We start from the raw sequence: 25,251 nt of genomic DNA, 5'->3' as shown, positions 1-25,251 counted from the left end.
TGTGACCTGCTCCTCTGCCTGACTGGCCTCAGGGTGGAATAGTTTTTCTTCATACGTAGTTGGAACCCTTCACAAATCAGCTTTTTCCTCTTCCTTCCACCATGCACCACCACTCTGTGAAGGGCCTGGCTACCAAGATGTCCAGGTACTTGTCAGCAGAGCTCTCTCCCAAGCAGCCAGTCTCCAGCCTATGTTGCTGTCCTTCCTCAGAACAGGACTCTGCACTTGTCTGGACTGAATTCTGCAAGGTTCCTGCAGCTCATTCTCCCAGTCTGTCTCCATCCCTCTGAAAAGGAGCTCTCCCCCTCTGAAAGGGAGCTCTGTCCTCAAGCATGTAAAAGCCTTAATAATTGCTGATCTTCACTCTACCCTTCGAAAGAATTCAAAGGAGGATAAATCTAACAACAGAGAAAATAACTCAGCAGCATAGGACCTTCTGCCATTCTCCCAGATAGCTCAGAATGAGCCATTTCCTGCTGCTTACTTTTGCATCTATTTCTTTTTTTCTACCTGTCCTTCAGCTGAACTGTAGCTGCATTAATATTAATCTTTCTCTCGTCTTTAGTATTTCCAATTCCTACTCTACAAAGCAGGACACACAAAAGGGAAGTATTACAACTCTCTGTCAAAACATGGATATGTTCAACAAGGTAAACATGACTTCCTTCAGCAAAAAGCACCTGGGTCAAAGCTGCTCACAACAGGTTATTGCCCCAGCTCTGGTGCACTGCACGCTCAAGTCATGGCAGGTCCTTCTGTGAGGACCACACCATGCTGCAGTGCAGATGTCAAAGCATCTCTGCCTTCAGTATCTCAGAAAGGTATGATGGACACTACACAGTAGCACTGCACTAAAAAGTAAGCAGCCAGCCAAGTGTAATTTGATGACATACCTCTGCCACATCTGCCAGTGACCGTGACACAAAAGAGTCCCGTGAGTTTCCATCCAGAAGGCTGGGTCCCAGTAAGGAGGTGCCACTGGTGGTCCCAACTGGAGTTGGCAACATTTTTCGTCCCTTCTCAGGGGAGATGAAACTTGCTACAAAGAACAGGCACATCAGGGAGTCACTGCACTCAAAGTTTGCAATTGGGAGGATAAAGAGAAGGACAAGGAAATAGTAGAAGGAGGACAGACATCTATTTCTTCTCTCCCTTAGAAATTATGCATCACCAGCACCAACACCCTCAGCACCCTGCTAAGAGTACAGAGACTCGTTACACTGGCCCCATTCAACAGTAATTAAAACAACCACCAACCAAACCCCAAACAAATCCAGTGATCTCATGTCTTTGAGATTATGCTCACCAAGCACAGAACAAAGCCAATTTTTCCAACAGCACAACCAAGGACATCTTCTCATTCTGGCAGAACAGCCAAAAAGTCTCAACCTAACTGATGAGTCAGGCTCCAAACAGACTACAAAGAACTGCCAGGGAATTATTTGTCCCCAGGTATAGGCCCCAGTCTAGCAACAGTCTTGTAAAGAGAAATGAAAGGTATTCAAGGAAACACTGTTGTGATGAAAACAATAAGGTAAGAACTCTACAAACGTCCTACTGGGTTCATGATTTGCTAAAGGACTCACTTCTAATAAAATGCTGGAGGGTTTTTTTTGTTTGGTTGGGTTTTGGGTTTTTTGGGGGGGTTGTGTTGTTTTTTTTAAAGGAAAGAGCTTTTTTGTTGCAGTTCTCTGCATCTGGGCACTTACAAAACAAGCTGCTGAGAGAGGAGTCTGTGGAGTCGTTGGGGTACCACTGAGGATCGTGGCTGGGAGAGGCAATCCAGTTCTGCTGAGGACTACTGGATGGTGACGGAAGACTTTTGGAGCTGTCACTGCCATTCAGCTTTGCAGGAGAGAGAGAAACACCTTCACCTGTAAGCCAATGTCAGGAATCACTGACTCAGTCAATGCAGTAAAGTTACAGGACACTGCACCAATTGATGTTTAGAAAGGAAAAAAAAAATCCTACAACTAAAAAACCCACCTATATATGCTAGAAAATAAAGACTAGGCACATCAAATTATTTCCAACAGATAATAATATTAATAAATAAAAAAAAAAACGAAGCAACTGAGAACTGCTTCCTGGAAAAGTTTCTCCTGACATGTGACAGATTATTTTAAATTAACAGGAAGACTTTAGCTAAGCTCAGACTTACTGTAGTGACCAGAGCTGATAGCTATTTCAATTATAGAGTCACTGATTTGAGTGGCAGGTTCTCCTTGAGAAAGCACATCTTCTGGAGGTCCAGGCAGAGAAATATCCAAGAGAGCAGAAACATTGGGAGGAGAGAGCCGAGTGCTGGAAGCCTCTGATGAGGGAAGTGGAGGGGTGGAAAGACCATTCTGGAGGGGAGTCTTGGGCAGTTCTGACAGAGAAAGAACTGATGTGCCCTGTTAAAAAGAAACAGAGTGAATTGTTCATTAATTATTGAAAGACTTGGAAATCTGTCTGAAAAGCAACAGCTTAGCTCCTAAGCATCAGATTAAATTCAGACTTTAAGGGAAAAAAACAACAACAAAAGGAGGACTAATAATCCAGCAGATAATATTGCTAAAATTTTAGGAATATACTATTATTTACATAATACGTTTGTGTTATTTTAATAAAAAATATCTGTAAATTTCAATATATTTCAGCTGACATCCTGCCAGATAATCTGAAAAAATATGAGTCTGTAACATTCCAAAGGATATTTAATGCAACCTTCATCACAGAAACAATAATAATAATAAACGTACCATGATTTTGGTGAACCTACAAGACAGTTCTTAATAATTAAGTACTAATTTGCCTTTGTATAGGCAAAAAAAAACCCCTATAACTGCTTAAAAAGTTTAGAACTATTTTAAACTGCTACCTCACTCCACTTCACAGCCAGACTTCCCAAAACTCAACTACCTGTTTTAAGGAGTCTCATTATTTGTACTTCATCATAGACCTGTTGGTGATTTTCTTCTACTGTATTTTTTTCTAAAGCTCTCCTGAGAGCAAGAACCAAAACCTAAGGCCCCATTACCACCAAGGTAATGCTTAGGTTTATGTCCTAATGGCTGTGATATAAAAAAAAAAAAAAAAAAAAAAAAAAAAAATCTTCCTCTCCTTTATGCAGTCCAGTCAAATTAACTAGATGTTCTTTGCATGTACCTGCCACAGGAAGGGTGGAAAGTACTTCCACTGAAAAAAAAAGAAGAAAAAAGGAAAAAGTCTGTATTCTGAGGCTTCAGTATCAAACAGAAGGCCCTGGATCTCAGTGGAGAAGAAAGCCGGGGATGGCATAACACCACTTACAACTTTGGTGCTGCCACAGCTGCTTCTAAGTGTTGGTCTTACTAAATCCAGTATAAACACAAGAGATTCTCTGAAGAGAATGCCAGCATTAAAGTTTTGGTCACAACATTCCTCCATTAGCAGCACACAAGCAGCAGGGCTGACAGCTGCTGAAATCTCTCTTTGTGATGTCTAAAGTACACATGCAGGATGTAGCAGAGCAATTACAAACTTCTTCAGTGTGTCAAGAAATACGTAAACCTGTTTGTCCTTCAGAGGTCAGAGTCTGTCAGCTTCACTTTGCTTTTCCAAAGTGGCACCAACACACATTTAAGCAGCTTTCCTAAATTTTGTTCTTCACATTTCTTTGGATGCTCAAGATTTCAATTCCCACTAAACAGTACCAGTGGTGCACAATTACCTGGGAACCAGGGGGTTTAACTAGTAACACCAGCAGTGTTTTCAGAACATTACCCATTTCACACAATTGTTCTTTCAACACAGACTCTACCTGGAAACCATCAGGAACTGCCTCCTGCTCTTGCTGTGCTGGCAGGCTGATGAAGGGAACCCGACACCCAGGGCCCGAGCCCTAAAAGCACAGCAGAAATCATCTGAGTGACAAAGTTCTACACAAGATGCTGGAAATACAGCTGGGGAGGTAAGAGACAAGTGCACACTGCCTTTTGTACACGCTTGTTCTACATATCATGCTTTTCCAAACCATCAGCTGCCTGAGAAAATGACTTGGACTGACATGTATGTGGGTCTCAATGAAAGAAACAGCAAGGAGAAATCAGTTTTAATTCCACATACATCTCCAGAAGTCCATGTTTTGTTCCAAATTCCCTCTGAATTCCTGTCTATTGAAATGCTACTATTTCTTCTCAAGCCCAGATTTCTGGAAGGCCAACTTCAGCTCCCAGCTGAAAGGTGTTCTATAGGATGGAAGTCTGTTTAAGGTGATGATATGATCCCTCAACCCTGCAATACACACTGGACAACACAGACTGGGTTTGCCATGACAAAAGTGTCTAATAGCAAGCTCCGGGAGCAAGCTTATTGAAGAGTCATTAATGATACAGCTTTTTTACAAAACAATAGAGCAAGAAACTTAACTACTTTTAAAAGCATGCTCAAGAGACCAACCTCTACAGTGGTGATGGAGCCTCTGTTCTGCTGTGCTGCTGCTGACTCCTGCCCTGGTACCACCGTGGTCACTCCATCTGGTGACAATGGTGACACTCCTGACAAACCATCTGCATCCAGGACAGGCACAGGGCTACCAGGGATGATACCAGCACTTTTAGCTGCCAAGTCAATAGCACCTTTTGTGAAACAAAAAAACAAAACGCACATGACAAGCTTTGTCTTCAGGCAATTTGTCATGACCCATCTAAAATATGATTTCTAAAAAACTGCCCAAACTTACCACATGCAAAAAATAGAAATTGTCATTATCTGATCAGCTACATCAGTTGTTAAGTCTTCACAATGAGTAACATTTCTTTCTGCTAAAATGTTTAATTTTTCTGCCCTGTTCCAACATGTTATCAGGCACATCAAAACAGTTTGGAGTTTGAAGTTTAGAGAAATGTCCCAGTTCTTTTCCCCTGCTCTTTCCTTTTATTTTTTTTTCTGTTATTGTCCTGAAAATTGTTAAGTATTTGATATGAAATTTTCTACAGTTTACTAAAGGAGCTCTAAAAACAACATAGCTTTACTTTTTTATCTTGCCTCCAGCAGCCATTTAGATCCAATATAAAAAACTGAAGTTGTTGCAGAGTCAACCTCTTTTAAAATCCAATTAAAATACCCAAACGTTCCCCAAGCACAGAGAATCCTCTACATAAACCGGAAGCAATCACTAATCTCATCTCACTAATTACTGTAACTATGGCACCCATTCTTTTCTTGCAAGACAGCATTTGCTTGGGCTTCACCATCAGGTTTTTTTCTTGTGGAATTCACATAAATTGTCCATAAGTTTCTTTCAAATATGTCACAACCTCTTTTCAAAGTGGTCTTAACACAAAACATCATGGAAGTGCTCAAATTCGGTACAAATTCTAAGCCCTTGCTCCGCCGGCAGACAGAGTGAAGGAACCTTGTTCAGCCTGTCCCATGACTGACCGCTCCCTTTCTGCAGCCACACAGAGTAAAGTTCATTAACACAGCTGGTTTAACTTCCAAAGGCACTAATGATTATACCTAGGAAATAGAAATCAACAGTACATCACAGAGATCACAACAAACTATGACTCTCATTCTGTTGAATAAATTACTTACTAGACAGATGGTTGGTAGCCTGTGTTGGAAGAACTTTGGGCACAATTGGACGAGAAACAGCAGCTTTAGTCAGTGAGGACTGAATTGGCCGAAATGAACCTCTCCCTAAAGTGAAGGATTAAATATTTCTTAAACAAATGAAATCTAAAATCTTTACAGCAGAGCAAAACACAGTTCAATGGAAACAAATAAATTCCAAGCAGTAGCAAGCTCTGGGAATGCAACCAGTGGCAACAATGAATGAAACAGGCTTGAAATAGTACTTCAAGCTAACCAGTACCTTACCATAAAAATGCAACAGCAAGTGCTGCTGGTTGTTGAAACTGCTTTTGTTGTTTTCAATGAAAAAAAGCTTTAAGAATGATTTTCAGATTTAAGCTGAGATGGGGTATCACCTGTAGGACCACTGTACTCAAAGGCTGCACCAGCAGAAAGGGCAAATGGGCAGTGTATCAATTACGCCATAGGATATTTAAACAGTATCCCAGGCACTAGGAAATGCCACTGTAATACCTCGAGAAATTATTACACCCTAGAGAAAAAAAAAATATTTAATTTATTCCCATATTTTGTCTCCTTCTAGAGAACTGCTTACTCTTCCCTGCTTTCAATACTGGGAAATGGGAGAAAAAAGTTACACCATAATGACAACTAGCCTAACAATGATCCAGAACAATCCCATCATCCTGCAGGAAGCAACTCAAGCAACAGTTAAAGAACTCTGTGATTTTGAAGGGATATTTTTGCCTTTTTAGAAATCATTCCTTTATGCAGTTTTAAGGGACACTTTCCAGTCTAACTCATGACAGCATAAAAGTGAGAGATCTGCAGACTCACCTGTAATGGATGAGTTGGATAAGATAGAGAAGGAACAGACGTGCTGGGACGGATTTCCGGATGGCCTGGGGAGCAGTGTTCTCTAAGTGAGAGAAACACAATAAACCACAACAAACTTAAACACAGAAGGTAAAGCTCATCTTCTAAGGAACAGGGGTTCACGATGTCTTCCAGAACAAGCAGAGTATTTACATGGCGTGACTATCATGCAACAGACACAGCAGTAGGGCCTGTGTAATCTTGAGAAAGCAGCTGCAGACAGGAATCATGTGCTTCCTCTGTAAACTTCAAGGGAAAATTTCCACATGGACAATTGGCAAATAAATGCTAAATAGGACTATAAACCTTTGAAATTATTCTTGCAGTAATTTTCAAATCTCCCACAGAATTACAGTAGTGATCTTATGGATGGATCTAGTCTGTGTGCAACCTGACCTTCCGTTACAAGCGTGAATTAATGAGGCAGCTGCATGTACCTGGGAGCTCTTTAGACACATGGAACCACAGAGACCAGAATATGTCAATACCAAAACGAGTATATATGTAACATCTAGGTCTCCTAGTCTTCTACACAGAAGAGACAAAAGGGTAACTTTGTTTCTACCAAACAAGTTTCCATTATTTTCATTTTAGATTTGTCATATGTTCTCCACCTGTCAGAGGTCCCTAAGACAAGTCTGTGGCTTCACAGATCCATGTGCCTTTATGCTGGGTTATCAGAAGAGTCTAAGGGAGGTTAAACTTGCCTACCACGAAAGTTCCATGACAATGGGCTACCTCTTCCATACATCTCTTTGCAAGTCCCTTTTTCTTCCAGAATCCATTGTTCTTTCAGATAGTGTTCTGGTTTATTTCACTACAGGGATTTATATCCACTCCAGTTGAACAGCCACTAGCAAGTTGGAGGCAGCAAAAATATCTAAAGGGAGATGTTGTTGCAGTAGAGCTGACAGGGCTGACACTGATAGCCCAAGACACCACGTGAACCCACTGTGTGTGCATGAGCACCACCAGACACAGCAGAATCTCCTTCCAGATGAGAAAGGAGCTTTTTTGTTTTTTCTAAACTACTTCATGCACTGACTATGACTGTAGCTGACAATCCTCATACAGGAAATGGATTGACAAGAGCTCTGAGGAGGACCTGGGGGTGCTGGGGGACATGAAGCTCAACATGGGCCAGCAATGCACACTTGCAGCCCAGAGACCAACCCTGTCCTGGGCTGCATCAAAAGCAGCCTGGCCAACAGGTCAAAGGAGGGGATTCTCTCCCTCTTCTCTGCTCTCATGGGATCCCACCAGAACTGTATTCAATTCTGGAGCCCCCAACATAAGCAGGACATGGAGCTCTTGGAGTGAGTCCAGAGCCACAAAAATGATCAGATGGGTGGAGCAGCTCTGCTGTGAAGATAGGTTGAGAGCTGGGGGTGTTCAGCCTGGAGAAGGGAAGGCTCCAGGGAGACCTGAGAGCACCTTCCAGTGCCTGAAGGGGCTCCAGGAAAGCTGGGGAGGGACTTGGGACAAGGGCAGGAAGTGACAGGATAAGGGGAAATGGATTAAAACTGAAAGGGGAGATTGAGGTGAGAAATTAGGAAGTAATTCTTTGCTGTGAGGGTGGTGAGACCCTAGTCCAGGTTACCCAAAGAAGCTGTGGCTGCCCCATCCCTGGAAGTGTTGAAGGGCAGGTTAGATGTGGTTTGGAGCAACCTGGTCTGGTGGGACGTGTCCCTGCCTATGCAGGGGAGGTGGATCTAGATGATCTTTAAGGTCCCTTCCAACCCAAACCATTCTATGATTCTATGAAATAAAACATGGCTGGTTACAATATAGACTAAAATCCTGGTTTCCTTCAAATGTTCAGCTTTACTTTTCCAATGGATGAATGAGGGAAGTTCAGTGTTTTATTTCATGTAGGTACCACTCACTATATCCTCACTGATCTCTGTTCAGGAAGCAAGACAAGCACTTCACAGTTGGCAAAGTGTTCTGACCTGTACCACTAAGGGCTTCCGCAAGTGTCTGTTCCGTAACTTCCTTGGCTTTGGTAAGAAGAAGTCTGACTGCATCTAGACAAGAACAGGAAATACATTAGAAATATAACCCCCAAAATATATTTTTTTTTCTCAATAAAGTTGTAACTATTAAAATACTGTGGGTAGAATATCCTTTCTGCTACAGTAGGGAAAATTTTCCACCAGAAATATAGTTTTTACTTGTTTTATGGACATAAAAGTTTTCTCCCAAAAAAGCCATTTCACTACTTTAACTAGTGTAGTTTGCTATTAAGTGGCTACTGAGATGTTACATCTAAAAATAAAATAAATACTTGCATTCAATACAGCAATGAAGTTCTATTAAAATCAGCTGCACTGTAAGAAGGGTATCAGTCTTGCTAAACCTGACAACTGTATTTGCTGGAGCAGCTTAGAGAGTGAAGCAGTCTCATCAGGCTGTGTGATAACATCCAGATTCAGGTCTGAAGAGGTGATGTCACTTCAAAGCACAGTTCTAGAGTAAAAACCTGACTAATCTCAGCTAATACAACATTATGCTTGAGCAACACCAGAAGCACTGCTTCATAGGGCAGCCACACTCTCTGATGGACCAGAAAAGCTGTACTGGAAGCCTACTGGAAGCTGACTCCGGCACAAGATGCTACTTGTTTCATTCAGTCATCCCACTTACACTGATTGTATCCAAGTGCTGCCGGAAGGTCAGCTCTGCCTCCTTGCTGGGCAGGAACAGCTTCCCGTGGCGGCTGTTGGGTGGCAGAGTTGTAGGAACTGCAAAGAGTTCACCATCCGCATCAGTGCTTCCAGAACTTGAAGGACCAGCCACCAAGAGAGGTCTAGGGAGGTTTCTCAAACCTAGATGATTTTAACCACAATTTAAATGAATAAAGTGAAAACAAAAAGAAAGTTCACTATTCATTAATTGAAGGATCATACGAAGAGCTGAGACTTCTGATTCTGGCTCTGCCACCACCTGTTTGTGATCTCAAATAATGAAACTCTTGATATTTCCATTTACCCACCTGCAAAATGATAGTATTTATCTGCCTTACAAGGACACTGCAAACATTCACTTGCTCTGAAATCCTTGGAAGGAGGATTTTACAACAGGAAAAAACTAGAATACAAGCAACTAGTTTTAAGCCTCACACAGACTGTTTAACCAGTTTATCCATTCACTGGAAGGCCTTTCCCACTAAACAAACTGTATGTCCACCATTCCTTTTGTAGGGGAAGCTACTACAAGCACAGACTCATTCAACAACGTTCTTGTTTTATTTACACTCCACACCCCTTCTCTGTGGTTCAACTCCAATGAAGTGATTCTGGTAACAGAGAAACGAACAAACAGGGATGAATTTACCAAAATACCTTTAAAAAGATGGATTATCTTAGAAATACATTAGGCATATTGAAATAATGGTATCTGGTCTGAGTAAAACTTCTCAATTTGTACTGAACTTTAGAAAATGTTGTAGGATTTCATAGTGCTGTGCCCACTCTGCAGGCATCCAGCTAGGATGAAAATCAGTTTTGTCAGTGTATCACTCTGAGATACCAGAGAAGTGTTCCTGCCTCTCCTCCACAGATGTGCTCACTGCATGGAACACTGGGGTTTGTTACAACAGGCAGCAACAGCTCATCTTACACTCATACGGCACCCACGCTTCTCATGGTGCTCCAGCCTCTGCTTCTGGGCTGGAGGTCTCAGCTGGGAAGCAGCAAAGCGGGCAGTGATCCTTAGTCTGCCTGCTGCCACCCTGGGCAGACCACAAACAATCCTATCTTAGATTGAGAACACCCTTATCAGGGCTGATAAAAGGGATTGAGTGAGTCTACCAAAAGAACACAGCTTGGGGTGAAGGTATCACACTTGCTTGGACACTCATCTGCCATGCTGGAACACCATGACCTGAGGCCTAAACGAGTGCTCCACCCCAGGCAGAACTGCTGAGCACTTAACTCATGAACAAGGCAGAATGTGGTACTGAACACACTTTTAGTGCTCCTCTGTTCAACCCAAACAGCTCAGCTGAAGGCAACCTGGCCATCTTTGGTACTGTACAGAAGCAGGAACCACACACGCTGAGTTCTTCACTTCCTGGCTTTGCTTCGTTAGGCTAGACCACCACGCTGCACACAACCCTACCTGTAGTTCAGTGATGCAAATCAAAGACCAACATGGACAACTCGTTTTACAATCAATGAAGCTCTGTATAAACTGAACAGGTGCCTGTTTCTAGGGGATCAAATACAAAATATTTTTATCTTCCGGCTGATTCTGTCTGGTATCCTCAGTGGATGACCCTTTCTCTTACTTAAAATGCTTCCAAAAGGATTTTCAAGGCACATGGGAAGCATAACGTACCATCTCATAAAAATGAATGTTGCAAACTAATGAAGTTTGATTCTACTTGAAGGTCTGATTTTAAAAGATATGTCCCTCAAGCCTGTGTGTCTCCCTGAAATGTAACCATTTATCTGTTTGATGTACTGAATTCCTTTTTACTAGATACTTAAGCAAGTACATCCTTGCATTCAATTAAGTGGAATGAAGCTTTAGACAAGGATGAAATTATTACATGGCCATTTTAAAATGAAAAGTCATACGGAACACCAAGTATGTTTTACAGCGTGAGTTAAATTGCTCATGCTCCACTGCTTCTTACAGCACAAGTGTAAAAAGGACAGCATAAGAATCACAGTTGTTCACAGCAGCCCTGATACTTCCATAGACTTTTCTGAAGTCATAAAATATTTTTTGGCAAATGCAACTGGATTGAAGAATAGAACTGAAATTCTTGGTCTGCATGGCTGGGGCTCCCAGGTTAGAGTAGCTGTACCTTCTAGTAAAATTCTAGTAATTTATAATCATGATGTATTTTACAATGACAGAGAGGCACAGAAAATTTCCAGCCAATTATCTTCTCAAGAAACTTTACAGCATACATTGACTCTCCTGCTCTGTAGAAGAGCTCACTGTTCTGTAAGCCTTCAGTCTCTTGAGATCCCACAGCCTGTGTCACTCAGCTCCTAACAGACACCAACACCTTCCACAAGAGTGACTCAGGAAAGAGTCCTTCTGCATTGTGAACTCTATCACTGACATGCGTTGTTTTTCAGGATTCAAACAAGTACTGAATTTAGGACAACTCTAAAGCAAATGAGCATATAACAATGTTCTTAAACCAGTTACATTTGTAAGGATACTTATTATCCCACTGCTACGCTGGATGCACTCTATACTGGGATGCACTCATCTCAGTATGAGATACTAACGGTCTGATCTCTTGACATGGATTTTTATGAATACTCACCTGAGGAGCTGGAAGTAGTACCAGGAGAAAAAGTCTTGTTGTTGCGAAGGGCAGATTGATTGCGTGCACAACCGGGACTCCTGGTGCTGATGGCAATGACCTTCCCTGGAGGAGTCAGTGACTGCTCCTCCTGAGCAGGCTTTATAGGAGACGTGGCAACTGAGCTCATCTCGGGTGTCTAAAAACACACACAGTAAATGAACATTATGACTGTTCCAGCAAATAGATTAACTCATTCTGCTTTGGAAGCCTTAAATATAAAAAAATCTGTCATACTACAGTATCCAACCAGTACCTCTATGTGTGTGGGGTGGGCAGCTGAGATTCCCTTCCTGTGCATGAAGCAGTGTTAAATGTCATCAGGTCACTATCATTAATTTGTTACAATCGAGTTACCACTCCACAAGCTTCACAGTGTGCTGGACCACCTCAGCATAAAAATTAAATTAAACAACTTTTTAAAAATATAAAACCACAGATTTGTCACAGTAATGGAAACGGTATTGTTTTTAATTCAGTACAAAACTGATTTTCATAAACTCTAACCATCCTGAGGGCCTCTCTGGTTGGAAGTAGACAAAAAGATTTTGCTTAATTCTTATCAAGTAGAGACCAAGAGTTTTGAATTTTTTCCTATCCCTTCTCCTATTTCATAGAGGAGCACAGCAATAACAAGAGGTACATGGCAAGGTGTTTTACTAATTTTCCAGGCATATCCAGTTATTTCATTAAGTTGTTTCAATTCTTTTCTAGAAAATGCTCCTTTTCTAAGGAAAACCACAGGCATTAAAATCACCACCCACACTTGCCTGCAGTGCAATTTGCTGCAGTTTGTTTTATGCTGGTATCTTCTTTTAAAGGAAGGAACCACAGCACAGTTGGTCCTTCTGGCTTTGCTACATATTATCTACAAAAATGTTATGGTTCTTGTGGTTATTTGATGAAAGGATTTAAGACATAAAATTTCAAAAAGTCTACAGTACTTTCAACTAGGCAGTGAAAACCATCCCCACCTCTTGAACTTGTATCAGTCCCAACAACATTGATTGCCACAAGAAGGGCATCTATCTCTGAAACACAGTGAGTATGAGGTGGTATTTGGCAAATTAAACAAAAAGTCCTGTTACTTCTTTTTATTGGAATGTATGATTTGCTCCATATCTGAAAGAGCTCCACTATTTTTCAGGACGATGGTACTTCGATTAGGACAGTAAGAGTGCTGAAGTGACAGCAAAATACTTGCAAGTAAAACTGCTGGGATTTTTCTCCCCTCTTCTATCCCTCTTCCTCCAAGTCTAAGGAGATGACCTTCTAGTTTGTGATTGTTCAATCACGTCATCCCTGGCTGCCACGTGTATCACCAGAAGCAGATGCCAAAAGAAGAGACGTTGTCACAGATCCGCGAGATGTCAGACCAGAAGTCTTTGCAGTTTAAAGTGCAAAGTCTTTATCTGGAGCTGTATCTTAGAGAAGATGGACTTAAATGTATATAATCCTACATTCTAGGTCTATAAAATCAGGACCAAAAGAAGCTCTGGGAAGTGCAGAGGGGAGGGTTAAATCTGCACCAACCAGGCAAGATCAAAGAAGGAGGTGTGTTTGGGAATAGTGGTACATTTGCCTTCCATGCCGGAATACAAAGCAAATGTTACCTTTACCTCATCCTATCTCTATCACAGGAATTCAATCAGATCTGTTGAATTCAGTGTCTTTTTGGTGTTTAAAAGGATGTTTTACTACATTTCAATTGGTTGCACTAGATGGAAATAGCTGCTCAGGTATGTCAGGGAAGATCTCAAACACTGGTTACAGTGCACAAGAAAAGCAAATGGAGCATATTGAGAAGGCCACCTTGTAGCAAACTGGGTTGTGTTGTTTGGTTTGTTTTTTTTTAAACACAAGAATCTCTCCAAATCTTGACAAGGCTGGTCACTGATTTACTATGAAAACACAACTGGGCAATTCTTCCCCAGACTAAATGAGAGTTTAGCATTGAGAGCACGAACGAGAGTTACTTACTGGTTTGGGATTGACTTCAGTAGAGATGAGTTTTAGAAGGCAGTTTAGGAGTCTCTGCTTGTGAAAAGTGGTGCATGCAGGAACAGCACTTGACTCTGATGTTTGCTCCCTAGCATCCTGGGTTTCTGGCTCCAAGACAGCCAACCAGTCATATTCCAGCTGCAACTTGTTCGGTTTGCCCATCATGAGGTAGACTTCAGCCAGTGTGAGGCTCTCAGAAGTTCGTAGACTCCATCCTTCTTCTCTAACCTGTTGAGAGAGCCGGCTTGGGTCATCCTTGAGAGACTTTGTACTAGATTGTCCCTGAGGTGGAGGTGGAAATGAGGAGCCCAGCTTTTCTTGAGAATCCTCCATTGCTGCATCCATTATATCCTTGGTACAAGTATCAAGCTGCTGACCCTGGCTGTGGCTAGCCTGAGTTTCATATCTGGACGGGCCACTGCCAGGGGAAGCCACACCACCTCTCAGTAGCTGTGAGTACAAGTCAGATGTCTCTGTGCTCCTCACACTTGGAAAAGCCACAGGAGAAGTGTCACCAGCTGCTGGAGTAGAGTCTTTCCCATGGACTTTATCCATGCAAGAACATTTCTCTGGGACGATCAAGTCCTGACAGGACTTCATGTACCGTGGGAATGGATCGAGCAGAGAGAGTTCCTCCACATCAGGGATCTTACTGCAAGTACAACCTGTGCTGCACGATGGTAGCACAGTTGCTTGGTCACTAGCCAGGGCCTCCTTGCTCTCCATACAGAAGGCCACTGAGCTCAGTTTTTCGTGGTTTCCCCCTGGATCTTGAAGTCCAGAAGGTGGTTTTTGGAGAGAATTAGTGATGCCAAGATTTGAGGCTGTTCCTTCCACCAAGCCAGGCTCCAGGGTACCATCTTCAGTGCTTGCAGAAACTTCAGCTGTGGGCTGAGAGGTTCTGCTTGACTCTGTAGTGCTCTCTACCCTTCCAACACCCTTACCTTCTGCTCCCCGTGTGTATTTTAGCTGTCCTCTCGCTGTCCCCTGACCACTCTGGATGCCTAGGATTTGTGCAGGGGGTAGTAAGTGAGAGTCTTTCGTGTTCTGTTTGCATTTGCCAGTTTCCTGCCAATGCACTGTGCAGAAAGCCTTGGAGTGGACCACTCTGGCCACTCCAGGCAGTGGAGTGAGTGTACAGTTCTCTCCTGGAAAGAGATGGAGCATCACTTTCTCCTCTGAGAAGGTGCCTCTTGTTTCTGAGTCTCTGGAGTCTTGAAGCTGCTGTTCTTCTAGTGTTTTACGCTAAAAAAAGATGTGTCAAAGAATACAACAATCACCTGTCGCTTCCAAACAAGAACCTGCTAAACCTATTTTGCAAATTAAAAAAAAGAAAAAAAAGTAGCTGATGAAGGACATGTTCTCTATTCAGCATAGGTAAGACTCTATGATCAGAAATCATGTCTTTGTTGTGGTTATAAGGACTATACTGAAGTCTGCTACAAGCACAAACTAAATCTCTGTTCCAGACAAAATTACTTCTCTCTGCTTCACACCTTTGTAATTGTAAAAAACCCCAACCAATTAACCCTACCAAAACCAAGCAGAAACCCCCAATGTCACTGCACAGCAAACCAGACTCCCCTTTCTGTGCAGTAACCTTCATCTTACACGTTTTGACACCCTGTTAAGTTTCAAGTGCTGTGTTGCTACTTCTTCCAAGCTCACACATTAAGAAGAAAGGCCAGAACTGAAGGACTAAAAGCAGGATGTGGCAGAGCAGCCAACGGCAGAACAGGCTGGCTGTTCACTCACAAACCCTTCTACTCCATGGATCAAAGCTCAGAGGCAGGAATGTCTCTAATGCTGCCTGGCTCAGACAGGTACAGACACAGGACAGGTAGCAGCAGCTACCTGTATTAGAAGCTTAAGCTTTCATTTGGTGAAACTGTGCAAAGCAAGTGGAAACATCTGTCCTTAACCTCTGCTGAGAATGGACACAAAACAGTCAGTTACTATCCAGACTTCTATGGTGGTCAGCCATCTATAATGGGAAAGACTATGCTCACCGTTGAAGGAAATGAAATAGAGGCAGGGAGCTTCATTTAGTACTGACTTGCTTTCAGGGGATCATTGTAGAGAACACATGAGCTAAAAATGGAATATTATAGAATTTTTCATTAAAGGCTCCATTAGTGATGCTCAGAGACTGGCCTCTAACTTTCCTAAGCACAGGCTGGTAAATTTATGAGGTAGAATCACATTTCTGATGCAAAAATAAGCTGGAGTAGGAGGGGAATTGCTTCCAGGACACAGAATCCAGTACAGACTAAGCAGAACAAGGATACAATACGCACTTCATGGAGGGCCCACTTCTGCTTCAGAAACTCAATGAGGCTGGACACCTTCCGATGTAACTCCACAATCATTCTGTGCAAGAAAAACAAAGCAAGGCAGCAGAAAAAAACGTCAGCAGAAGTTCAAACCACAGTCTTGATTCTAGAATGGGAACATAGGGAGGAAACTGGCATTCTGCAATACAAGCACAGAGAACACAACTACCACTCCCAAGCTCTAAGGAAAAGAACCAGAACATCAAAACCATGTGTTATCCCACAACTGTACAATCTAGATAGACCACAACCGAGAAAGATCTAAAAGTCTCTCAGATGGACCTGGCTGCCATGATTCAAGATAATAGTTTCTTTAGATGAAAGAAGTCAGGAAAAGACAGTAAGATACAGCTAAACTGCAGAAGTGCAGGCAAGGCACAAAGCTACCACATGAACAGAAAAGAAAGAGAAAAAGGGACACAAAACAACCCTCCAAACATTAACTTTTTGCTCTCAAAGCATTTTACAAAATATACCTAGTACTAAATAACTTAATTCTGTTGTCTGCATGATCTTTGCCATTATATTGAAGTCCCCTATTGCAAAGAACAATCAACATCACAGAGACCTGGTGTTTTCTGCCCGGAGTTTTGGACTAGAGATAAGTACTAGGATGAACAGCTATTGGTGACACTGAAACAACAGCACCAACTACATTTTGCAAGGAAGAGATGAAGCTACAAATACCTTCCTTTCTGCTAGTATCACTGTGTTGCAGCTGACATGTTCAGTCTTGGAGCAGGTGCCTCTGACCACTCTGACCATTGTTTTCCTTCTCTCCCCTGTGCCTCTGTTCCATGGTGTGTTCAACACAAATATTAGTATAACTAGTGCTGTATCTTCATTTTACCTGCACTCTGCTCTGACAACTGGATGTCAGGGACACAAAGTAAATTAACCCTCAACTCTAGTAGCTCTTTTAATTACTGAAACTAAAAGATACAAAGAACAATGGTAATCTAATTTTTAAGTCTGCTACCTCTTATTTACAACAACTTGTACTCTAGTTGGATAAAGTCTTCAGAATAAGAACATTAAGGCAAACTGCATCATCACAGATGTGATGCCAGCTGGCAAAGAGAACCCTGAAGAGAGCAAAAGATGCTAAAATGCTGCTCGTACATTTCTCTGTTCTATTCTGAGCACCACAATCAGTTCTTCTCACCTAAGTCGTGGATTCTGGGCAAGACTCTGTACTCGAGCCCATGCATGATTATTTCGTGGCTGCAACTCCACAGGGACCTTGAGAGGAAGACGTACTGGCTTCTGATCCTCTTCATCACTCACGCCTGAAGGGGGATGAAGCACAAAGGGTCAAAGCAAGGACAACTCACTCAGAATACTACATGCTTAGTTACATGAAAAAAGCAACATCAGCATCACCTACAGGCAACCTAGGCAGCTCAGCTTCACCAGTGGAGCCTGCTTCCTTAGATTAGCTCCTATTCCAATGTTTATTTTTTTCCTTCAACACTGCAGTGGAACTGGAGCTTCCAGCTGAGCAAGTAGTGTCAAAATCAGATGACTGGAAACTTTGAAAAAGTACAGTATTTCAGACCTTTAAACTGCACTGATTCTACATATTGGGGGGAGGGTGGGAGAGAAGGAAAAAAAGTAATTGAAAAAAAAAATCACACAAAGCTTAACTGGAGAGGGTTTAAAAGAAGTCTAAACTGCTCAATGCTAAAACAATATACTACTGCTTATTCACTAGCACAAGGGACTAAACTTTGCATATAGTGACAGCACAACTGGTAAAGCAGTAGTGATCTCGTCTGGTGTAGCAAATTTCCTTTTCAACTTAGCTGATCACATACTCCAAGACTTAAGAGAGCTGGGTGGGTCCTCAAGTTATTGGGATTATACAAGCAAACACGGTAAGTAACACAAGAGGGACATATCTGTGCCTAACACAAATGTGCAATAGCACAAATTCCCCTGGCCAGTGATCTGCACACAGAACAGCCCTACTCTTTTGCTCAGATTCTTCCAATCATCTGTTAAAACCCTTCCATGTCCCAACATCTCTTTCTTACCATCTGGATCACAGAGCTTCTTCAGAGCTCTGCACATTGGAGCTTTGATACGGAGGTTTCTGCCTTTGTAACGAACAGTCGTTGCCCTGAATACATTGAAAGAGAAGTGTTTACTGGCACCATTAGCTCAAGTTTGTGAATACATACACAGCAGGGACACAGACTCAAATACAGTCTTGGACTAGAGGAACGCACAGAGAAATGTAGGCATTTGCAGTGCAAACTTACAAGTGCATTCAATTTCTATCACCTTACTTTTCATTATAGAAATGTTCCTCTTGCAACCCTCCCCTTCTGGACTTACACGAAACACTGGGATGTTCACTTACGGAGGGACTGTTACTTTATAAAGCACATCAGATGTATGTTACTTTTTGTTGGAGAGTACCCTCAAGAGACACCTTCTTCATAAAAGACAAGTGGTTTTGCTTTATTCTCCTCTTTATACTCCTAACTTATCATTATGGGAAGAAAAAGTGTAAAGTTTCTGAAGAATCTTCCATTTTGGAATATCAACACCACATCTGTTGCAGAAATGAGGTCTAACAGCTTGTGCAGGAATATGAACAAACTAACTTCTACAGCATGATTTCACTGGCCTTTAGCTTCAATACCACATTAACAACTATAAAGATCCCTAAACGCAAGAGGCCATTTTTGTGTTCACACAGTGGAACTATTTGATTTCTTCACTAAGTCAATCCTGTTTTCTTCACAGACTTGAAAAGCAGGAATTGAGACTAACGCAGTTCCTGATGGCAGTGGTTACTACTTCAAGCAATAAAGATCAGCTACCATCCAAACAATAGGAACAGACAAGTAAAATGAAAGAAAATATGGGGTATATTCCTACAGCAGATCTCAATTTTTTCTATGCAGTAAGGAAGACAACATCAGACAGAAAGAGTAGCTGTTGACACTGCTAAGAGGGAAATCTGCAAAGGGGCAGCAGAAGTGACCAAACCTGAGAAGATAAAGTGAAGGGGGTGAGCAGCTCAAAAGTTTCAGTTGCTCAGCTGTGAGCAATAGATTCACAGTAACCTAGGGCTGGAAGGGCAGATTTCCTCAGTCTGCACTGAGATACCAGAAGCCAGAGGGATTTTGTTCCCCCTCACTCTTTCTAACGAGCTCTGAAACAGAAGTAGTGGTGGTTCAACTAGCAAGAAGAGCCGAAGGCTCTCAAGTGTTGAGGAGAAACTACCAATAGTGCTACTAAAGAAAAAATAAAATAGACCTCTTGGGTACTTGCCTGGTTTTAAACAGAGCTTCGTATTTCCACATCTGCAACAGCAGACAACACTACAGCTGCTGTACCCGAAGCATTGTTCTTACCTTTCTTATTTCAAGTTCACTCTAACTTCCATTGTTGGAAACTTGAATTGTCTGAAGACAGCTGGTCCCACTAAGTACAACAGTCAACATCTGCCACTGGAAAGACTCTATCTCACACTTGTGGATATCTAATTAACGCCATAAGGTAACAATGAAAGGTAAAACCTCCTCCTGGTCATTGCAATGGACACCTTTCCTTAATGCATGAGGCTCAATATCCTCCTGTCATTATATTAAAGTGTTGATATGATTTTATCATTATTTATCAAATTATCATTTAATCATGAAGATTAGCATTTTTTAGACAATAAATCTCCTGAAAATAAGTTTTATAGGTAGCACCCTCTTTTATTTTTATTTAATGTGTAAATAAACCACGTTTCAATACAAGTGAGAATAAGTTCAGTATGAATTAGCCCAAACTCAGTTAGCTAACAGTGACTGCAAGATACAGAGACAGGAAACTCAACTACAAATTCTGCTGCTCTCAAATTCAGTTGGTCAACTGTTTGGACAGCTTCTCTCTTGGGTCTGAATCTTCAGGTGGAGAATCTCCACTTTGCTTCACAAGTTCAAGCATTGCTATCAGCCAGCAGCAGAAGTGGCAGCCTAGCTAGCCTGCTACCAAACTAGAAGGATTTGGCAGAACCTGGAGAATTCGCAGTAAATAAAAAAACTCTAGACACATACTACATTTATTTGTCCAGTGTTTGTTCTTACTTCCTGCAAGAACAGTAACTTAAAAAAACAGCTGAGGACTCTAAGTCTTGAACATCTACTGTAGCTTCCAGAAATCACTCCTCCTGTTACATCACTTTAAAGTAACAGATCCTCAGGATTCACCACAAATACCTTGTGCCCTGCACTACAGGAATTTAAGGAAAGCCTCACTCTATTACCACTAATGCTGTTCATCTCAGTAAGTAATATTATAAAGCTGATGTTGAGATGTGCACAAATGCACCCAAACCCTAGAGAATACAAAGTCTGGGAATGTCATGGAAGGGCTGTAGGGAAACAATGCTGCTGCATGAACATGCCAAAATTACTGTCTTCCTTGTTAATTACAGCAATAAGACCCACTGTAATTATTTCCTTGCTTAATGAAGACATACCTAGATACTCCCTCCAGTACTAGTGGAAAACACGGTTTCATAATAGCATCCAAAAAAATCCATTAAAGCTAGTGAAAACAAATCCAGTAGTACAAATGCACTTTGAGACAATGCAGCATGTTGAATTGCAAATTTACACTACTTTAGGACAGCAAATTCTTTGCCTACTTGTGCAAGCTGAGACTCCTCCTTTGGCTTCAGCTAATACAACACCTTTTTATCAAATGTGCCCGTGAAGCAGCTGCATGCAAGTGAAGTGTCAGAAATAGCATTATTATTATTATTATTATTATTCCTTAGGCAGTGTAAGTGTATAAGTGAGCAGGGGTTGTGGGGAGAAACTATTTCTTCTTTCATTAATTGCTCTGACTATAAAAAACAGACAATCTTTGTGAAAATTGTTCTATCACTTGGTATGGTGACTGAAAAAATGGCTTGAATGTTCCAAAGGCTGTTTGATCCACCTAGAACAGCTGAGCTAATGTGATCAAGAAAAAGAAGGAAGAAGAAAAGCACTGCTATTCATTTTTCGTATTTTATCTTTCTCTTGAAGACCCTAATTAGTTGGTCATAAAGCATTTATTATGGAGTCAGGCTTCCTGGCACTTGTTCCTGATCAATTTCTCCACCACCTACTCAACTGCACCCGGGGTTGCAGACACCAACTATCTGTTCCTGCCACAAAGCAGCACCACAAGCTTCTGGTTGTGTTTGTATCTGGGCTTAAAAATAAGAGAGCAGGGGAAAAAATCCCACCCACCAAAACCTAAGACAAAAGCCCAGAAAGAATTGTGAGGAAATCTAGTACATCATGGAAAAAGATATTAAAAAAACCCTACCACAAACATAGGAGGAAAATCATACTGGAGGAAAGAAAACAAATGCAAAACTGATTACAGCCCTAAAAGAGAAGCAGGAACTTCTGCATCCTCTGAGCACTGAGAATGGCAAAGGACACCCTTCAGTAAAGGAAGTAACAGAACACACAAAAAATTGACAAGATGATAAAACTTTCACATGAAAGTTTTCACCCTGGCACTTCAGCACTCTTCCATGCCTGGAACAATAAATACTTTTCATTGTTCCCTAAAACACATTTTAGAAGTAGCATCTCGGCTCTCTAGACTCAGGTGTTCTGTTTGGAGAGTTAGGAGTAATTCCACTAATTCCCTTTTCCATAAAGTATGATGAGTTTCAAGCAATCTAGAGAGAGTCTAGTAAGAAGCTCTTCTTTAAACTAAAACAAAATTATACACATTTAGGGACTGTAGTTTCCTAACTGAAAGCCACGGCTGGGAGGTTGGAAAAAGAACAGTCCTACTAATTTAAAAGAAAGGCACAGTAAAAAGGAGACAGGCTGCAACAGAACTACTCCTAGATTAAAAATACTTCCTTCTTTGTCTTTTCTTCCCAAGATTGTGGATGTTTCCATGTGTAGAAAATAGTAAAACTTAAAAATGAAGTTATTCTTCTGATTACCGGTATAACTTGACACCAAGAGCACGTTCTGCCTACTTAAAAAGATATTTTTTGTTTATGAACTTTTTCAGGATGAATTGCTACTTTATTATCAAGATTTTTAGGGAGTTACAAATTCTCCCTCAGCATGTAAAGAACAGCTTTTACAAGAAAATCAAAGGCAAAGAATCTTCACACAGAGCACACCCAGGAACTGAACCAGACAGATCAATCAATAGCTGTTCAAAGTTTCTGTCTTACTTATGATATTAAGAGCTTCTCAAGTTGGGGTGAAAAACACACTTGCTAAACAGACACAGAACGTGGTCCTTCAACTGTTGCATATTTAGAGTATTTATTTAATTTTATATATATATATGGTTTTTGTTGTTTTTTTTTCACCCCCTCCACAAATCCTGCAGATTTACATCCAGAAAACGTATGTATTTCCTCAAATGTAGCTTTTTATTAAATGTAAAGATTGTTGCAAAATATAAATAAATTAAAACTTTACACACACAAAAATAAAACAAAACTAAAAACCTTTGGTTGAAATTCATTTAACTGGATTCCTGATTGGTTCTGATACACTGCTATAAATCATTGTTTCTTGTCATTGCTGTAATTAAAAACTAGCACCAAGGGACGGGGCAGAAAGTGACTCAAATCCCCTGCAATTTCTAAGGCTATGCAGCCATTCAGCAAGATCTGGACAGGCTGGAGAGCTGGGCAAAGAGGAACCTAACAAGGTTCAACAAGAGAAAGTGCAGAGTCCTGCACCTGGGAAGGAACAACAAAATGCACCAGTACAGGCTAGGAGGTGATCTGCTAGAGAGCAGGTCTGTGGATAAGGACCTTGGAGTCCTGGTAGACAACAAGTTATCCATGGGACAACAATGTGCCCCGGTGGCCAAGAAGGGCAGTGGTATCTTGGGGTGAATCAGGAGGAATGTGTCTAGCAAATTGAGGGAGGTTCTCCTCCCCCTCTACTCAGCCCTGGTGAGACCTCACTTGGAATACTGTGTCCAGTTCTGGGCTCCCCAGTTCAAGAGGGACAGGGATCTACTTGAGAGAGTCCAAGAGAGGATATGAGGATGATGAAGGGACTGGAACACCTGCCTGATGAGGAAAGGCTGAGAGACCTGGGGCTTTCCAGACTAGAGAGGAGAAGGCTGAGGAGGGATCCAATTAATGTCTATCAATACATGAGGGCATCAAGAAGGCAGGGACAAGCTCTTGTCACTTGTGCCCCGTGACAGGATGAGGGGCAATGGATTCAAACTGGAGCCCAGGAAGTTCCACCTCAACATGAGGAAGAACTTCTTTATTGTGAGGGTGACAGAGCCCTGGAACAGGCTGCCCAGAGAGGTGGTGGAGTCTCTTTCTCTGGAAACTTTCAAGACCTGTCTGGATGCCTTTCTGAGTGACCTGCCCTGGTTTTGGTCCTGCTCTGGCAGGGGGGTTGGACTCAAGGGTCTTCAGAGGTCACTTCCAACCCTGACCATTTTGATTCTAAGGGACCTTTATTGCATAGTTCTTCTGCTCTGTGATTCTGAAAACTTCTTTAAGCAGCTTGTGTGAGCCAGTACTGATATGAGCATGCTGAAATACTGAGACCAGTTACAGAAGTTGACACAAGAGTTCTTACCTTCCCCTTGCATTCATAAATATCTAAACTTTGATTTATTTTCTGAAAGACCCCAGATTCATTCATGGTCTAGGTTGATTTTACATGTTACTGATATTCTGGAGACAAGTTAAGAGATGGACAGCGGTGAATGGCCTCAACTTCCATGACCAAACAGGGCCATTTCACACCACGATTTTGCCATTACTTGAAATAACCAGTCGATTTAGTTTGTAACCTGGTTTATAAACTCACCCAGGGTGATTTTAAATATGGCTTTCTTATAAGCACCTCACAGAGTGATTTTTTTTCCACACTCCATGTAATTATTAGAGAAAGCCAGAGATGATTTGTAACAGCAAAACAAGCACTGAATTGTAACATATAACTCCAGGTTCTAGAGCGGTCCTGCAAACGAATTGCCAGGTAGCTCCTCACAGTCTTAGCCTCTCTTCACCTTTCTCACCAATTAAATGAGGCTAGTATTTACCTACTTCAGGAGAAGATGACCATAATAATGCATGTTCACATTCCCCATTTTTTATCACTTTGGATTTGCTTTCATCATAGTGACAAGCCTTACAAAGAACATTGCAGTCATGAGGAGTATCACACTTGAAAGAAAAAAGTTAGGAACTGAAAAAAAAGAACTGCTGAAGAATACAGACAAGTTGTAGAATAGAGAGGGGATCACAGAATTGTAATATCACTGAGCAAGATGAAAAATTTAATGTAATGGGGTATATGCAATGTGTTTGCTTGTGTGAGGTACCAGGCTGCCCTTGGATGTGCAGGGGATTTATTCAGATGGTGTAGGCATCCAGGTGGTAACGCAGACAAAACTGTGAACATTGTTTCCCTGCAAGTTTGCTCCTCTTTGACTGCCAAGGTTTACCCACCCAATGGCATCAGGAGAGGCAGGAAAAAAAGGGAAGTAAAGATGTGTCTTCCATCTGGTAGACAAAAGGCCTGTGCAAGAGAACAATTTCTGAACTGCAACAGAGTACGACAGAGTGACCATGACTGACAATATCCTGAACTCTGGAGATACTCAGGACACTGGGGAAAAAAGGCTCATCTCAGGCCCATTTTAACTGATAACTCAATTTCAATGAAGTCATTTAAGAGTCGCTTTGTAATATGAAAAACCTTACCAATAACATTTTCTTAACTGTACACAACTCTAACCAAACAACAATTTCTCTTCTCATTTCAAAACTCACAGTTTACAAAATAACAAGTGATTTCATAAATAACCACATTTAAGACCTGCAACACAAGAGTGGACTGTACAAAATGCATCTCCCAGGTGATAAAGGTTATTAAAGGAACCCATTTGGAAACTCAAGTTTATGAACAACAGAAAGGCACAACTGGAAGTACCAATTTTACGTAAGGTAAAGTAAAAAAGTCAATGGCTACTGAGTGGGCAAACTCTTCATTCTGTTTACAGCAATGTTTACTTTATCAATAATTTGTCTGCTACAATGAAGCACCTTAAAAGTACAAATGCCACAAGTAAAAAGGGATCTGCAACGCACAGAAAATATTACTAATTTCAGATCACTTTTAAAGACATGGT

At 41.5% G+C, this 25,251-nt stretch overlaps 1 protein-coding gene across 2 annotated transcripts in view; it reads right to left on the bottom strand.

Moving 5' to 3' along the window:
- The window catches only part of CRAMP1 (cramped chromatin regulator homolog 1), a 51,908-nt gene that overhangs the window by 5,788 nt on the left and 20,869 nt on the right, over positions 1–25,251 (bottom strand). The window contains exons 7-20 of one of the 2 annotated variants that reach the window (XM_051632339.1): positions 18,138–18,223; positions 17,267–17,390; positions 16,057–16,138; positions 13,748–15,013; positions 11,729–11,906; positions 9,085–9,266; positions 8,391–8,465; positions 6,400–6,481; positions 5,563–5,667; positions 4,423–4,601; positions 3,785–3,865; positions 2,162–2,396; positions 1,710–1,874; positions 894–1,039 (exon numbers count right to left, since the gene is read on the bottom strand). In XM_051632339.1, the coding sequence (XP_051488299.1) occupies positions 894–1,039; positions 1,710–1,874; positions 2,162–2,396; positions 3,785–3,865; positions 4,423–4,601; positions 5,563–5,667; positions 6,400–6,481; positions 8,391–8,465; positions 9,085–9,266; positions 11,729–11,906; positions 13,748–15,013; positions 16,057–16,138; positions 17,267–17,390; positions 18,138–18,223 (2,986 nt within the window). The remainder of the gene's footprint in view (positions 1–893; positions 1,040–1,709; positions 1,875–2,161; positions 2,397–3,784; positions 3,866–4,422; positions 4,602–5,562; positions 5,668–6,399; positions 6,482–8,390; positions 8,466–9,084; positions 9,267–11,728; positions 11,907–13,747; positions 15,014–16,056; positions 16,139–17,266; positions 17,391–18,137; positions 18,224–25,251) is intronic. The other variant, XM_051632340.1, reaches the window with a different exon arrangement.

This window comes from Apus apus, chromosome 14, assembly GCF_020740795.1.
Source record: "Apus apus isolate bApuApu2 chromosome 14, bApuApu2.pri.cur, whole genome shotgun sequence".
In the NCBI taxonomy this organism is placed as follows: Eukaryota; Metazoa; Chordata; class Aves; order Apodiformes; family Apodidae; genus Apus; species Apus apus.
This window is presented reverse-complemented; position numbering and strand designations above follow the sequence as displayed.